This window comes from Phyllobates terribilis, unplaced genomic scaffold (genome assembly GCF_046119375.1).
Source record: "Phyllobates terribilis strain yellow unplaced genomic scaffold, ASM4611937v1 Scaffold_12__6_contigs__length_324123572, whole genome shotgun sequence".
Classification (NCBI taxonomy): domain Eukaryota; kingdom Metazoa; phylum Chordata; class Amphibia; order Anura; family Dendrobatidae; genus Phyllobates; species Phyllobates terribilis.
In genome coordinates this window covers 29,525,212-29,541,865 of record NW_027362772.1, presented here as the reverse complement: position 1 = coordinate 29,541,865, position 16,654 = coordinate 29,525,212, and the positions used below count along the sequence as shown (strand labels likewise).

The window sequence follows — 16,654 nt, the reverse complement described above, 5'->3', positions numbered from 1 at the left end:
ATCTATCTATTATCTATCTATCATCTATCTATTATCTATCTATTATCTATTATCTATCTATTATCTATCTATTATCTATCATCTATCTATCATCTATCTATCATCTATCTATTATCTATCTATTATATATTATCTATATATTATCTATCTATTATCTATCTATTATCTATCACCTTTCTATTATCTATCATCAATCTATTATCTATCATCTATATATTATATATCTGTTATCTAATATCTATCTTTCTATTATCTGTTATCTATCTATTGTCTATTATCTATCTATAATCTATCTATAATCTATCTATTTTCTATTACCTATCTATCTGTTATCTATTATCTATCTATTATTTATCTATTATCTATTATCTATCTATCATCTATCTATTATCTATCTATTATCTATCTATCTGTTATTTATCTATCTATTATCTAGTATCTATCTATTATTTATTATCTATCTATCTATTATCTATCTATTATCTCTCTATTATCTATTATCTCGCTATTATCTATTATCAATTATCTATCATCTATATATCTAGTATCTATCTAGTATCTATCTATTATCAATTATCTATCTATCATCTATTTATTATCTATCTATTATCTATTATCTATCTACTATCTTTCCATTATATATTATCTATATATTATCTATCTATTATCTATCTATTATCTATCATCTATCTATTATCTATCTATTATCTATCATGTATCTATTATCTATCTATTATCTATCTATAATCTATGTATTATCTATTATCTATCTATCTATTATCTATCTATCTATTATCTAGTATCTTTTTATTATCTATTATCTATCTATCTTTTATCTATTATCTATCTATTATCCATTATCAATTATCTATAATCTATATATCTAGTATCAATCTATTATCGATTATCTATCTATTATCTATATATCATCTATTATCTATCTATTATCTATTACCTATCAATTATCTATCATCTATATATCTATTATCAATTTATTATCTATCTATTATCTATTCATTATCTATTAATTATCTATTATATCTCTATTATCTATCTATTTATTATCTATTATCTAGCTCTTATCTATCTATTATATATATATATTATCTATCTATATCTATCTATTATCTATTATCTATCATTATCTATCTAATATCTATTATCTATCTATTATCTATTCTCTATCTATCTATTGATTTATCTTTCTATTTAATATCTCTTCTATCAGTATTGATATTTCTTTTTTTCTTTAAATCCTGGATGGTCACCAGCAGGTCAGGATGCAATTTCATCCAATTCTTTGGTCACCTGAAGCATGTGATTGTCTTCGGCTGTCTGGTGACTCAATCATTATGTCATTGGATATTTTTTCAAGAAAGTTCAGTTGCAACCCCTTAGAGCACACAAGTCAAACCCTGGTCTGTGGGCCAAATCATGGAGCACTATGTGGGTCCCTTATACTGTATGGAGGACTATTTGGGGCCATTATTCTGTATGGAGGACTATGTGGGGCCATTATACTGTATGAACGACTATGTGGAGCCCATTATACTGTATGGAGGACTATGTGAGGCCCATTATACTGTATGGAGGACTATGTGAGGCCCATTATACTGTATGGAGGACTATGTGGGGCCATTATACTGTATGGAGGACTATGTGGGGCCATTATACTGTATAGAGGACTATGTGGGGCCATTATACAGTATGAAGGACTACATGGGGTCATTATTCTGTATGGAGCACTATGTGGGGCCATTATACTGAATGGAGGACTATGTGGGGCCCATTATACTGTATGGAGGACTACAGTGGGTACGGAAAGTATTCAGACCCATTTAAATTTTTCACTCTTTGTTTCTTTGCAGCTATTTGGTAAATTCTAAAAAATTCATTTTTTTCTCAATAAAGTACACTCTGCACCCCATCTTGACTGAAAAAAAACAGAAATGTAGAAATTTTTGCAAATTTATCAAAAAAGAAAAACTGAAATATCACATGGTCATAAGTATTCAGACCCTTTGCTCAGTATTGAGTAGAAGCCCCCTTTTGAGCTAGTACAGCCATGAGTCTTCTTGGGAATGATGCAACAAGTTTTTCACACCTGGATTTGGGGATCCACTGCTTAGGGTCATTGTCTTGTTGGAAGGTGAAACTTCAGCCAAGTCTGAGGTCCAGAGCACTCTGGAAGAGGTTTTCATCCAGGATATCTTTGTACTTGGCCGCATTCATGTTTTCTTCAATTGCAACCAGTCGTCCTGTCCCTGCGGCTGAAAAACACCCCCATAGCATGATGCTGCCACCACCATGTTTCACTATTGGGATTGTATTGGGCAGGTGATGAGCAGTGCCTGGTTTTCTCCACACATACCGCTTAGAATTGTCTCCAAAAAGTTCTATCTTCGTCTCATCAGACCAGAGAATTTTATTTCTCATAGTCTGGGGGTCCTTTATGTGTTTTTGAGCAAACTTTATGTGGGCTTTCATATGTCTTGCACTGAGGAGAGGTTTCCGTCGGGCCACTCTGCCATAAAGGCGAGACTGGTGGAGGGCTGCAGTGATAGTTGATTTGGTGGAACTTTCTCCCATCTCCCTACTGCATCTCTGGAGCTCAGTCACAGTGCTCTTGGGGTTCTTCTTTACCTCTCTCACCAAGGCTCTTCTCCCACGATTGCTCAGTTTGGCTGGACAGACAGGTCTAGGAAGGCTTCTCGGTGGTCCCAAACTTCTTCCATTTAAGGATTATGGCGGCCACTGTGCTCTTAGGAACCTTGAGTAATGGAGAAATTCCTTTGTAACCTTGGCCAGATCTGTGCCTTCCCACAATTCTGTCTCTGAGCTCCTTGGTCAGTTCCTTTGAGCTCATGATTCTCATTTGGTCTGACATGCACTGTGAGCTGTGAGGTCTTATATAGACAGGTGTGTGCCTTTCCAAATCAAGTCCTATCAGTTTATTTAAACACCACTGGACTCCAATGAAGGAGTAGAACCATCTCAAGGAGGATCACAAGGAAATGGTCAGCATATGACTTAAATATGAATGTCTGAGCAAGGGGTCTGAATACTTATGACCATGTGACATTTCAGTTTTCTTTTTTAATAAATTTGCAAAAATTTCTACATTTCTGTTTTTTTCAGTCAAGATGGGGCGCAGAGTGTACATTAATGAGAAAAAAAATGAACTTTTTAGAATTTACCAAATGGCTGCAATGAAACAAAGAGTGAAAAATTTAAAAGGGTCTGAATACTTTCTGTACCCACTGTATGTGGGCCCATTATACTGTATGGAGGATTATGGGGGGCCAATTATACTGTATGGAGGACTATGTGGGGCCCATTATACTGTATGGAGGACTATATGGGGCCCATTATACTGTATGCAGGATTATGTGGGGCCAATTATACTGTATGGAAGAATATGTGAGGCCCATTATACTGTATGGAGGACTATGTGGAGCCCATTATACTGTATGGAGGACTATGTGGAGGCATTATTCTATATGGAGGACTATGTGGTGCCCATTATACTGTATGGAGGACTATGTGGGGCCATTATTCTGTATGGAGGACTGTGCGGGGCCATTATACTGTACGGAGGACTATGTGGGGCCCATTATACTGTAAGGAGGACTGTGCAGGGCCATTATACTGTACGGAGGACTATGTGAGGCCATTATTCTGTACGGAGGACTGTGAGAGGCCCATTATTCTGTATGGAGGACTATGTGGGGTCCATTGTACTTATTATACTGTGATTAGTCTCCATAAAATGCACTTTGTTCTTGAGACAAGCCCTTTGAGTTTATTTTCATATGAAAAAGTTTCATCATTATATTTGATAAGGAAAAACTTCCTTAATTGTAGACATTTTTTTTAATAAATATCAAGGTTGGTCATCGACTTCGTTAAAGCTTTTAATTTTGGCCTTCTTTGTATTTGAGCTTGACATCCCTGCCTTAGCGTTTCACCAATTGCTGCTGTCTATTTTTATTGAGTAAACATATTCGCAAAATTCTGGTCTGGTTTCCCCATTGGTAGTCCACAGCCACCAAGCCAAAGCACTAAGAACTTCTTACCACCTGCAGCATCTCTAGTCCTTCTAATTCATAGGCATTATTACATTGTGGTGAAATAGACACATGACATCACAGGGACTATATATCTATCTAATCAAATTTATTTTATATATTTACAATAAAATCCTTTCTCTCTACTTTTTTACAGGCGTCCAGACTACGCTTAGCATGGTTCGTGGATGTGTCTCAAGTGGCTACTGTGTTAAAAATAGCTTAAACTTCACATCTGATGAGGTCCATACAGAGATCACGTATCAGTGCACCACGGGAATGCTTACTAATAGTAATACTACAACAAGTGGGACTTGTACTACCACAACCACAATGGCAAGCAGTGGGAACAATCACTGCAGCGTCTCACTATTGGCGGTTTTCTTCTTTTTCATTTTGCTATTGTTAATCTAAAGCGACATACAACGAGAAGAACGCTTCTCTTAATGTGTATTCACTTCATATAAAACTTCATACATCGCGGTTACGAGAAATAAAAAGCCACTAAAGTATTGAAAAATAATTATATTCTATGCATTATCTTATGGAGGTTGTAAAATTGAAAAATTACCTGTTATGAAAAATCATATGGAGGAATATTGAATTTTTTTGTCTAATGCTTCATCTCTAGGTTGTCGGACACTCCGATTGGTTAGTTTCCTAGATTAGAAAACCTCACTTGCAAGAACGTTTTTATAAAGCTTGAAAGCACAGTTCTGAAGCTGGTTGAATCATTGGATCACCAACCACCTATGGTCCCCTTGGGCTTTTCCTATGCCGCAGAGACAAATCTGCCTCTGCTTGCAGAATGGAAGAGTGCACAGTTCGGGCCAGTGGTGTGACCAAGGCTCTGGATATGAATCTTCAGGAGCACACTGCTCCCCAACAAGCAGGAAGCTGATGTTATGCCTGTGTAGCAACGAACTCGAAAAAATAAGTTATACACTAAACAAACTGCAACTGACCCTGCCAGTTCCTGTACAGACTTGATATGCTGACTATGCAGTCCTTAGGGGTGCCTGTGGGTGCAGAGATAGCCTTAATCACCGACTAGGGGATGGCAACTTGGACCTAACTGCCAAAAAGGCCACCGTGCTTCCTAAAGAACCAGAGGGCAGAGTAGAGTGTGAATTACCTACAAGAGGAGAGGTGTGCTGAATAAAGGAAAGATGTTAGAGTGAGTAAAGTAAATAACTAAATACAAAAAAAAAGAATAAAGCAATTATTGTTAACAAATATACTGTTTACTTCCTACAAGATAAACGAAAGATAGGTGCAAAGTATAGCAACGAAACAAAAAAGCGAAAATCCTTAGCTGGAGTTTCACAGACTGGCTCCAAACATAAACAGAATGTCAGAACATCCAAATGAATCTGTCATCAGCAGGAAAAGCCAGCAGGGAGGCAGAATATGTAGCTGCACCCAAAAGGTGATAGGCAGGCAATTAAAAACACCTGTGTTCAGCTAGATAGACTGCAACCAGAAAATAGAACCCAAATACCAAGAGAAAAAATGTGTTTCCTGTGGATCAGCAAAAAGAGAAGCTGACCACAGAACACAAGCTCAAGGGATCAAGTCCAGGAACATGACAGCTGTGAGACAGATGCACATTGTGCTACAGAAGTAAAAAAATATTGGACAACCCTTTAAAGTGATTGCCTGGTTGTCCAGTCTTAAGATATTGATGACCTCTTCTATAGAGAGGTAATCAATATCATATTGGTGGGAGGCCAACAATGTACACCCCCACCAATTATCTAAAAACAGCTGTGGCTGCAGCTAAATGTACATACATGATAGGGAGCTGCAAAGCGTAGCTTAATTCAATGTGAAGCAGCCACTGCTTGGTACTGCAGAACAGCTCCTACTCTTTTGAATAAACCTGTTCTGTAGTTCCAAGTAGTGTCTGCTACACATCGAATAAAGCTGTGCTTTGCAGCTTCCTTCCATGTGTTTATATTTCACTGTCTCTGGGGTGGTTTTCAGCTGATTGGTGGAAGTACCTGATATTGGACTCCCACCAATATGATATTGATGATCTCTCCTAGTGGTAGGTCATCAATATCTTTAGACTAGACAACATCTTTAACTCGTTAATGCCTGTAGAAAAGAATGGTATTGTTCCCTCATTAACCACAACATGTTGAAACTGCTTTTAGTGCACATACAAGTCTTATAGGTCCATGAACTATCCCCATTGTCATTTTATGTAACTAGCAACTCATTCTTTTTTTGAATGGGTGGTTCGTCTTTGTGGTCATTCTGCAAGCACAATAGGTAGAACATCTGGAAATTGAAATAGTGCAATGTAGACTCTAGACCATTTTTGTAGTTTCAGTGACTCTGAACCATGTTTGCAGTGGCAGTGACTGTGGACCTTGTTTGCAGTGGCAGTGTCTCTGGACCATGTTTGAAGTAGCTGTGACTCTGGACCATGTTTGCAGTGGCAGTGACTCTTGCCCATGTTTGCAGTGGCAGTGTCTGTGGACCATGTTTGCTGTGCCAGTGACTCTGGACCATGTTTGCAGTGGCAGTTTCTCTTGACCATGTTTGCAGTGGCAGTGTCTCTGGACCATGTTTGCAGTGGCAGTGTCTCTGGACCATGTTTGCAGTGGCAGTGTCCCTGGACCATGTTTGCAGTGGCAGTGTCTCTGGACCATGTTTGCAGTGGCAGTGTCTCTGGACCATGTTTGCAGTGGCAGTGATTCTGGACCATGTTTGCAGTGGCAGTGATTCTGGACCATGTTTGCAGTGGCAGTGACTCTGGACTATATTTGCAGTGGCAATGATCACCTTAAAGAATGTGTAGAAGCAACTAATACCTTTTTAAAGAAAATATGCCCATGGGGCTTTTTTCTCCAATCTCCGAATAGGCGTATTGGGAGATGTGTGTGATGTGAATGTGCAAAAAAACCTGTAAATAAATTAATCTTGATAGCATCCATATTTGTGTCTCCATTGTCTTTTATTTGGGGTGGGGGTAGGAGTGAACTATAAGTGAACTTGATTAACCCAATAAACCTATCCTATGCCTAAACTTTAGCATGATATTAATTTCCTGCGCTTATTTGAATTTCTTCTTTCTTCAATGTATGGGAAAACTATTCATTATTTATGAACATGGCATCAGCATATTATACAGCAATTGTCACCATTCATATCAGATCCAGCACCATGAGGATCTACAATCTTAATCCCAAATTAACCTAAAGGTTATGGAGTGATGGAGTGAAATAAAAAATAGCTTAATTTTACAATAAATTCAATATATTTCCCGCTGTCTTTAGTATCATTACAGACCTATTATGTCTCCATAGCTGAAAGGCAACTTTATGTCTGCGCTCTACAAATTGTTACCAATTCCATAGATCTGAGTAAAAATTAAACTGGAGATAGATGGAAAAGAGAGTGACTGCAGGATCAGACTACGCAGGGTTCAATATATTTCCCACTGTTTTTTAGCATCCAGCTCCATTACGGACCTATTATATCTCCATAGCTGAAAGGTAACTTTATATCTTCTCTCTACAAATTGTTACAAGTGTTGAGCGAGCACTAAAATGCTCGGGTGCTGGAAACTTGGGCCGAGCTCACTGTGATACTCGGGTGCTCGACGCGAGCAATGAGCCCAATGTTAGTTTATGGGAGACCCGAGCATTTTTGCGGCGGGACCCCCGGCAGTCTTTTAAAAGCCTAACAAGTGCCCAAAACGATAGTGACAGTGCTCAAATGACATGGGACAGCATGGGGATCGCCTCAGGAAGCATTTCTGACCCCCAGGTTACTGCTGTCAACAACGTGGTCAGAGGTATTAAGCCACTTTTAAGGGCTCACAATAAAATGTTCAGAAACGAAACTGAAACTACTTTCCTGTGAAATATGTTAAGGAACATCCTTTTCAGGGTATAGACTTGTGTATAAGGTAAAATAAATAACCCCCCAAACAATACTCCTCCACACCTTGCGCTATGTTCACAAGTAGCATTTTTTATGCGTTTTTGCACTTTTGTATTGCTTTCAACCGGGACAAATGCATTCACTGGGAAATGTCATTTTAACATTTTACAACCTTATCTGGCCATGTGTTGTGTGACACATGCATACAGTGCTGAAAAGACATGGGAACAGCATGGGGAAGACCGATGGAAACAGCTCTGACTCCCAGGTCACTGCCTAAAAGTGTGCCCATCAGAAGTGATCATTGCCGCATCAGAAGATGCAGACTTGCAACTATCCCCGTGAAAGTTCTTGTCCCAGGGCAGTGTTCAATTGTACCTCCCCCATTCCTTGCAATGCAAGTGCAAATATGCAGCCAACCACCCACCCACCCCCCGGCTGCAATACCATACCGCTTGCACTTGAAATTGGGCCTTTTAGGCATGTGGAGGTAGAATCTGGCCACCACGTCATGGCTGCGTTGGCGGCCTGGAATCCACACTCGGTCACCAGCCGCCCCTAATTCTCCTTAGAACATCCCCCCCACACACTTTTCTTAGCCCGGCCTGCTTTAGGGCAGCATTGGATGAGCCCACCAGAGAACCAGACTCCTCCAGTGGGCCCTGGCTTCTCCATCAGGGGAGTTGAGAGTGCCAAGGTGAGGACCATGATGGTGATAATACAAGTTAGCATCTGCTTTGTTTTCTTGGAATGCAAGCGTAAGTGTGCAGCCTGCTACCCACCCACCCCCAGGCTACAATACCATACTGCTTGCTTGCTTGCACTTGAAATTGGGCCATTTAGGCATGTGGAGGCGGAATCTGGCCACCACGTCATGTCTGCGTTGGCGACCTTGAACCCATACTCAGTCCCCAGCCGCCCGTCGGCGGGGTGTCCACACTCAGTCCCCAGCCGCCAGGGGGCAGCCGGGTGTCCATACTCGGTCCCCAGCCGTCCCGCGGCCGGGTGTCCACACACGGTCCCCAGCTGCCTGGGGGCAGTCGGGTGTCCATAAACGGTCCCCAGTCGCGCTTATTTCTCCTTGGAACATCCTCCCACACACTTTTCTTAGCCCGGCCTGCTTTAGGGCAGCATTGGACGAGCCCACCAGAGAACCATACTCCTCCGGTGGGCCCTGGCTTCTCCATCCGGGGTGTTGAGAGTGCAAAGGTGAGGAGCATGATGATGATGATAGAAGTTAGCATCTGCTTTGTTTTCTTTTAATGCAAGCGTAAGTGTGAAGCCTGCCACCCACCCACCACCATGCTGCAATGCCATACTGCTAGCTTGCACTTGAAATGGGGCCTTCTAGTTTGGAGGAGGCCGAAGCTGGCCACTACCTCATGTCTGCTTCAGCAGAGAGGTATCCATACTCAGTCCCCAGCCGCCCCTATTTGTCCCGGTATGCCTTATACAAAAGATTAAACGTGCATACCAAAACATTACCTGTGCCCTCCCCAGTGCATTTAGTGGGAAGGACAGCCTATTCCGCTGTAGTGTGTGCATGCCAAACCCCTGTTTATGGTACATGCGAAGATGCCTCCCACCATGCACCTCTCATTGCAGACTTGCAACTATCCCTGTTCAAGTCCTTGTCCCAGGGCAGTGTTCAATTGTACCTCTTCCATTCCTTGCAATGCAAGCGCAAGTATGCAGCCTGCCACCCACCCACCCCTAGGCTGCAATACCATACTGCTTGCTTGCACTTGAAAATGGGCATTTTAGGCATGTGGAAGCAGAATCTGGCCACCCCGACATGGCTGCGTTGGCGGCCTGGAATCCATACTCAATCCCCAGCCGCCCGGCGGCGGGGTGTCCACACTCGGTCCCCAGCCGCCAGGGGGCGGCTGGGTGTCCATACTCGGTCCCCAGTCGCCCCTATTTCTCCTTGGAACATCCCCCCACACACTTTTCTTAGCCCGGCCTGCTTTAGGGCAGCATTGGACGAGCCCACCAGAGAACCAGACTCCTCCAGTGGGCCCTGGCATCTCCATCAGGGAAGTTGAGAGTGCCAAGGTGAGGAGCATGATGAGGATGATAGAAGTTAGCATCTGCTTTGTTTTCAAGGAATGCAAGCGCATGTATGTAGTAGTGGCTAGGCCTGAGGTGGTCAGCGTTTTGGCGCATATCCTACCTCCTCCGAGGATTGCTGGATGTTTTCCTGCTACTATCCAAGTTCTATGACTCCCGTTAAAACAAAGCTTCAGGTGATAAATGAAGGATGAGGTAGTGGCAAAGGAGAAAGAGCAGGAGGAACAGGGACCATTCACATCAATATCAGGCCAGTCAACCACACATGTCTTGTAGGATATGTTTCTGTAACAAAAGGAGCGGTTTGGCTACACAGTTATAAGGCATACAGTGAGTGCAATGCCTACCAAAAATTTTGAGGCACTCCAATGCCCCTTGGAAATGACATAGAGGTCAGAGGGCCTTAACTAAACCTTTTTTTCCATTTATAGCAACTGGGTCTCCTGTGCACTGATGGCCTAAGCAGTTAATGGAAGGCTTTCCAAAAATTATGAGGAACTGCAACACCCCTTGAAACAGAGGAGGATTACAGCGTACTAAAAACCTTTTACCCATTATTGGGGAGTGTGTCTCCCTTAGTTTTCACCTTTGCATTGAAAAGCAAAAGCTGACTAAAATTAGGAGGAAATGCAATGCCCGTTGGAAGAGTTGTGGAGATTAGAGGTAATTAAAAAAAACATTTCAATGCCCCTTGGAAGAGCTGTGGAGCTCAGAGTGGCTTAAGAAGACGCTTTTAATGCCCCTTTGAAGAGACGTGGAGGTCACAGTAGCTTAACAAGACGGTTTTAATGCCACTTACAAGAGCCATACAGTACAGCATATTACCAACATTTTTACCATTATTGGGGAGTGGGTCTCCCATAGTATTTGCTTATGCCTTCCAAGCAAAAGCTTCCAAAAATTAGGACGGAGCAACTTGCAATTCCCTTTACAAGAGCCATGCAGTGCAGCATATTACAAACATTAGTCCCATTATTAGGGAGTGGGTCTCCCATAGTATTTTCTTATGCCTTCCAAGCAAAAGCTTCCAAAAATTAGGACGGAGCAACTTGCAATGCCCCTTACAAGAGCCATGCAGTACAGTATATTACAAACATTAGTCCCATTATTGGGGAGTGGTTCTCCCATAGTATTTGCTTATGCCTTCCAAGCAAAAACTTCCAAAAATTAGGACGGAGCAACTTGCAATGCCCCTTTCCAAAAGGCATGCAGTACAGCATATTACAAACATTAGTCCAATTATTGGGGAGTGGGTCTCCCATAGTATTTGCTTATACCTTCCAAGCAAAAGCTTCCAAAAGTTAGGACGGAGCAACTTGCAATGCCCCTTACAAGAGCCATGCAGTACAGCATATTGCAAACATTAATCCCATTATTTGTGAGTGGGTCTCCCATAGAATTTGCTTATGCCTTCCAAGCAAAAGCTTCCAAAGATTAGGACGGAGCAACTTGCAATGCCCCTTAAAAGAGCCATACAGTACAGCATATTACAAACATTTGTCCCATTATTGAGGAGTGGGTCTCCCATAGTATTTGCTTATGCCTTCCAAGCAAAAGCTTCCAAAAATTATGAGGAAATGCAGTGCCCGTTCGAAGAGTCGTGGAGGTCCCAGTAGCTTAACAAGATGCTTTAATGCCCCGCAAAAGAGACGTGGAGGTCAGAGTGGTATAACAAGACGCTTTTAATATCCCTTGGAAGAGGCGTGGAGGTCCGAATGGTATGAAAAGATGCTTTTAATATCCCTGGGAAGAGGCGTGGAAGTCAGAGTGGTATAACAAGATGCTTTTAATGCCCCTCAGAAGAGACGTGGAGGTCAGAGTGGTATAACAAGACGCTTTTAATGCCCCTCAGAAGAGAGGTGTAGGTCAGAGTGGTATAATAAGATGCTTTTAATGCCCCTTGGAAGAGATGTGGAGGTCAGAGTGGTATAACAAAATGCTTTTAATGCCCCTCAGAAGAGACGTGGAGGTCAGAGTTTTATAACAAGACGCTTTTAATTCCCCTCAGAAGAGACGTGGAGGTCAGAGTGGTATAACAAGACAATTTTAATGCCACTCAGAAGAGACGTGGAGGTCAGAGTGGTATAACAAGACACTTTTAATGCCCCTCAGAAGAGACGTGGAGGTCAGAGTGGTATAACAAGATGCTTTTAATGACCCTTGCAAGAGATGTGGAGGTCAGAGTGGTATAACAAGACGCTTTTAATGCCCCTCAGAAGAGATGTGGAGGTCAGAGTGATATAACAAGATGCTTTTAATGCCCCTTGGAAGAGACGTGGAGGTCAGAGTAGTATAACAAGACGCTTTTAATGCCCCTTGGAAGAGCAATACAGTACAGCATCTTAAAAAATATTATTCCCATTATTGGGGAGAGGTTCTCCCACAGTCTTTGCTTATGCCTTCCAATCAAAAGCTGACAAAAATCAGGATGGAGGAACTTTCAATAATGGCAACATGGACCACGGTCACCCTTGTGGTATAGTGGTGGTGGAGGCTGAGGATAAAGGAGAAGAACATAAAACAGCCGAAATGAGGAAGCGTATACCCATGTGTGGGTGTGAAGCGGTGCATGTGAATACACCTCCCGAAATAACACAGTGGATTTGACTTTATGTTACTCTGCTGTCATTTGGTGGTGATGAGAAGTCTGGCCCAATCCAGCCCTTGTTCATTTTGATAAGGGTCAGCTTGTCAGCATTGTCAGTTGACAGGCGAGTGCGCTTATCAGTTATAATTTCCCCAGCGGCACTAAAAACACGCTCTGATAACACGCTAGTGGCAGGGCAGTCCATTACCGCCAAGGCGTACAGAGCGAGTTCATTCCAACTGTCCAGCTTGGATACCCAATAATTAAAAGGCACAGAGGAATCAAGGAGGATGCTGGTATGGTCGGCAAGGTACTCCCTCACCATCTTTTGAAACTTTCCACTCCCTGTGAGAGTACCCCGCGCCTCAGGGTCTGTCCGAAGGGAGGGTCTGAGAAAACTGTCCCAGAACATTGACAGTGTTCCCCTGACTCTACTGGATTGGAGTTGCGTCTCTCTCGCATGTACGCCTTGGTTGGGCAACAACGAACCGTGACCTCTGCCGCAAGCGTGTTCAGATGGGAATTTTTTAACAGTTCTGCAGCAAGGGCCTTCTGGTACTGCCCCATTTTGTAGACCTCTCCACCTCAGGAATAAGAGAGTGAAAGTTCTCCTTGTAGCGGGGGTCTACAAGTGTCACCAACCAGTAATGACTGTCACCCAACATTTTGACAACGCGAGGGTCACGGTTAAGGCAGCGTAACATAAAGTCAGCCATGCGTACCAGACTGGTAACGGGCAAGATTTCCGTGTCCTCACCAAGATGACGACTGACCATGCTCTCTTCCTCCTCCTCCTCCTCCTCCTCCCCCCTGTCCTCAGGCCACCCACGCTGAACCGACGGTATGACAGTTGTACAGGTACTAACGTCTGCAGCGCATGATACCAGCTCCTGTTCTTCCTCCTCCTCCTCCTCCTCTCCCTCATTGTCCCCCAATGCACATTGGGATGAGATGAGGCTGGGCTGTGTGTAATCGCCTGCTCTGGCTTCTTGATCCATCTCATCATACTCTGGCTGCAATGCCTCCTCTTTTATTCTCTGCAGAGAGCGTTGCAAAAGACAGACAAGTGGGATGCTGACACTAGTTATGGCGTCATTGCCACTCACCATCTTGGTGGCCTCCTCAAAGTTTGTCAGGATGATACATATATCAGTCATCCAAGTCCACTCCTGATATCTTATGCGTGGAGTCTGACCTGAATATCGACGGCCTTGTTGCAGCTGGTACTCCACAACTGTTCTCTTCTGCTCACAAATGCTTAGCAACATGTGAAGGGTAGAGTTCCAACGTGTGGGGACATCACACACCAGTCGGTGTGCCGAAAGCTGCAAATGCTGCTGCAACACAGCAAGGGCGGCGGAAGCTGTAGCCGACTTGCGAAAATGAACTGACAGGCGGCGTACTTTCACGAGCAGATCTGGCAACTCGGGGTACGATTTAAGAAACCGCTGAACCACGAGGTTAAGCACATGAGCCAGGCATGGTACGTGTGTGATCTCGCCTCGCCTCAGAGCCGCCACCAGGTTACGGCCATTGTCACACACGACCATGCCTGGATGTATGTTCAGCAGTCTGAGCCACAGATCTGCCATCTCTTTCACAGCTGTCCACAACCCACAAGCAGTGTGAGGTTTATCACCTAAGCTTATGAGTTTCAGCACAGCCTGTTGCCGCATGGCGGAGGCAGTACTACAGTGCTTCCAGCTTGTAACTGATGTGGTGATATCTGGGAAGGAGGCTGAACATGAGGAGGAGGAGGAGGATGATGCACAGGAGCTGTACACTGTGGGGGCAACTCTGACTGACATAGGGCCCGCAATCCTCGGTGTGGGGAGGATGTGTTCCGTCCCAAGGTCCGACTGGGTCCCGGCTTCCACTATGTTTACCCAGTGTGCTGTTAGGGAGATGTACCATCCTTGGCCACAAGCAATTGTCAACGTGTCCGATGTCAGGTGGACTCTCCCAGTAACTGCGTTGTTGAGGGCACGGCAGATGTTTTGGGGCACGTGCTTGTGTAGTGGGGGGATGGCACACCGGGCAGAATAGTATCAGTTGGGGACCGAGTACTGAGGGACGGCCACTGCCATAAGGTTGCGGATGGATTCCATCTCCACCAGCCTAAAAGGCAGCATTTCCTACGCAAGCAGTCGTGAAATGTGCGAATTTTGGACATCTGGCCTGTGGGGCGTTAGCTGCGAATTTCCGCTTTCGTTCAAAGGTCTGGGATATGGACAATTGAACTCTGCGGTGGGACGTGGACGTGGACGTTGATGCTGTTTCTTGAGAAACTGCCATAACAAGTGAATACTGAGAGGAGGGGGCATCTTTACATGCAGTATGGACAGGGGATTGCCTTGCACACACAACAGGGGGTTCTATTGTATGCACAACAGTGGAAGAAGCAGTGGTTACACCCGCTGACACTGGTCGTGGACCCTGGGGTTCACCCCACAAAGTCGGGTGCTTTGCTGCCATGTGCCTGATCATGCTGGTGGTGGTCAGGCTGGTAGTTTTGTCACCCCTGCTGATGCTGGCATGGCAGGTGGTACAAATGGCCTTTTTGGGGTTATCAGCAGAGTCCCTTGTGTTGGTGTTACGGGGAACGTTTGCCCGCCTTCTGTCTGCGGCCACCACACTGTTTCTTCCTGCCTGTTGGGGTACTCTGCCTCCCTCCCCCTGTGTGCTGCTGGCCTCACTCTGCATGTCCTCCTGCCACGTTGGGTCAGTTACTAGATCATCCACCACCTCCTCCTCTTCCACTTCCGCACCACGATCCTCCTCCTCACTTCCTGGCAATTGTGTCTCGTCATCGTCCACCTCTTGTGACAAATTGCCAGCATCGACTTCCTGTGGCCGTGGCTGTTCAAATATTTGGGCATCGCTACATGGGATCTCCTCTTCCACCACTTCAAGCGGAGCAAGCGAGGGGCACAAATCTGGAAATGGACCAGTGAATAGCTCTTCAAAGTGTCCAAGTGTGGGATCAGTTGCTGTCTGACGACACTCGGCATGATGGGAGGAAGGAGCATCAGGGTGAGGAGGAGTATGCGGTCGAGACTCACGGCTACTAAGAGTTTACCATGTGAAAGACAGACCGGAGGTGGTGGTGCCCAGGTAACTGGAAGTATTATCTGCTATCCAATTAATAACCTGTTCACACTGATCAGTTTGCAATACTGGTGTTGTTCTATGCTTCCCTAGTAATTCGGTCAAGAAGTGGGAGCGAGAAGATGTGGCTGTTGATTGTGGCACATTTTCACCTTGGCCACGGCCCAGTCCTCTGCACGCACCATCACCAGAACGTCCACTTCCACGTCCCTTGCCACGCGCCTTGCCAATTGTAAAGGAAGTACAATAGCTTACACTCGCACTATCAATGGAAAAAGGGTAATTAAAAGTAGATTAGAACCGTGGAAGAGGAAAACCACAGTTCTATTTCTCTGGCCTACACCTGACTCTTTTAAACAATGAGAACAATCAGGTAGAAACTATTACTGTTTTTCTCTACGGAAAAAATACCAAAACCTGAATAACAGAGATTTTTTACGGTGGAATGGCAAAACCACAGTTAGTTTTTAATGGGGTATACCATAAAATTTTAAATAGATATATTTGCGGCTGAACAGTGAGCGACACACTCAAACTGTTTTTTTTTAGATACAAAAGGCCCAAAACTGGATACTACAGAGATTTGACAGGTGGAACTGCAAAACCACACTTGAATTTGTCGGGCCTACAACAGACTATTTTCAACAGATATATTTTTGTGTCTGAACAGTCAGGAGACACTACTGTTTTTTTTTTAATATAGATAGTGTAGGACCGTCCCAATTTAGGGTCACCTTGTCGCTGGTGGGACGGCTTGTATAATTTTTTTGATCAAAAATACTTCACTAAGTACCCTATATTTCATATGCAACTTTGCTTTACATTTATATAAGCAAAAAAGAAGCAAGACAAAAATATATCTCATACCCTACCATAATTATATATAAATGTAAAGCAAAATTGCATAATAAATATAGGGTACTTA

At 43.6% G+C, this 16,654-nt stretch overlaps 1 protein-coding gene across 1 annotated transcript in view; it reads left to right on the top strand.

Annotated features, from left to right (window-relative positions):
• The window catches only part of LOC141172979 (uncharacterized), a 35,236-nt gene extending 30,755 nt beyond the window's left edge, over positions 1-4,481 (top strand). Inside the window, exon 5 of the mRNA XM_073657591.1 lies at positions 4,225-4,481. Within this exon, the coding sequence (XP_073513692.1) occupies positions 4,225-4,481 (257 nt within the window). The remainder of the gene's footprint in view (positions 1-4,224) is intronic.
• The last annotated feature ends 12,173 nt before the right edge of the window (positions 4,482-16,654 follow it).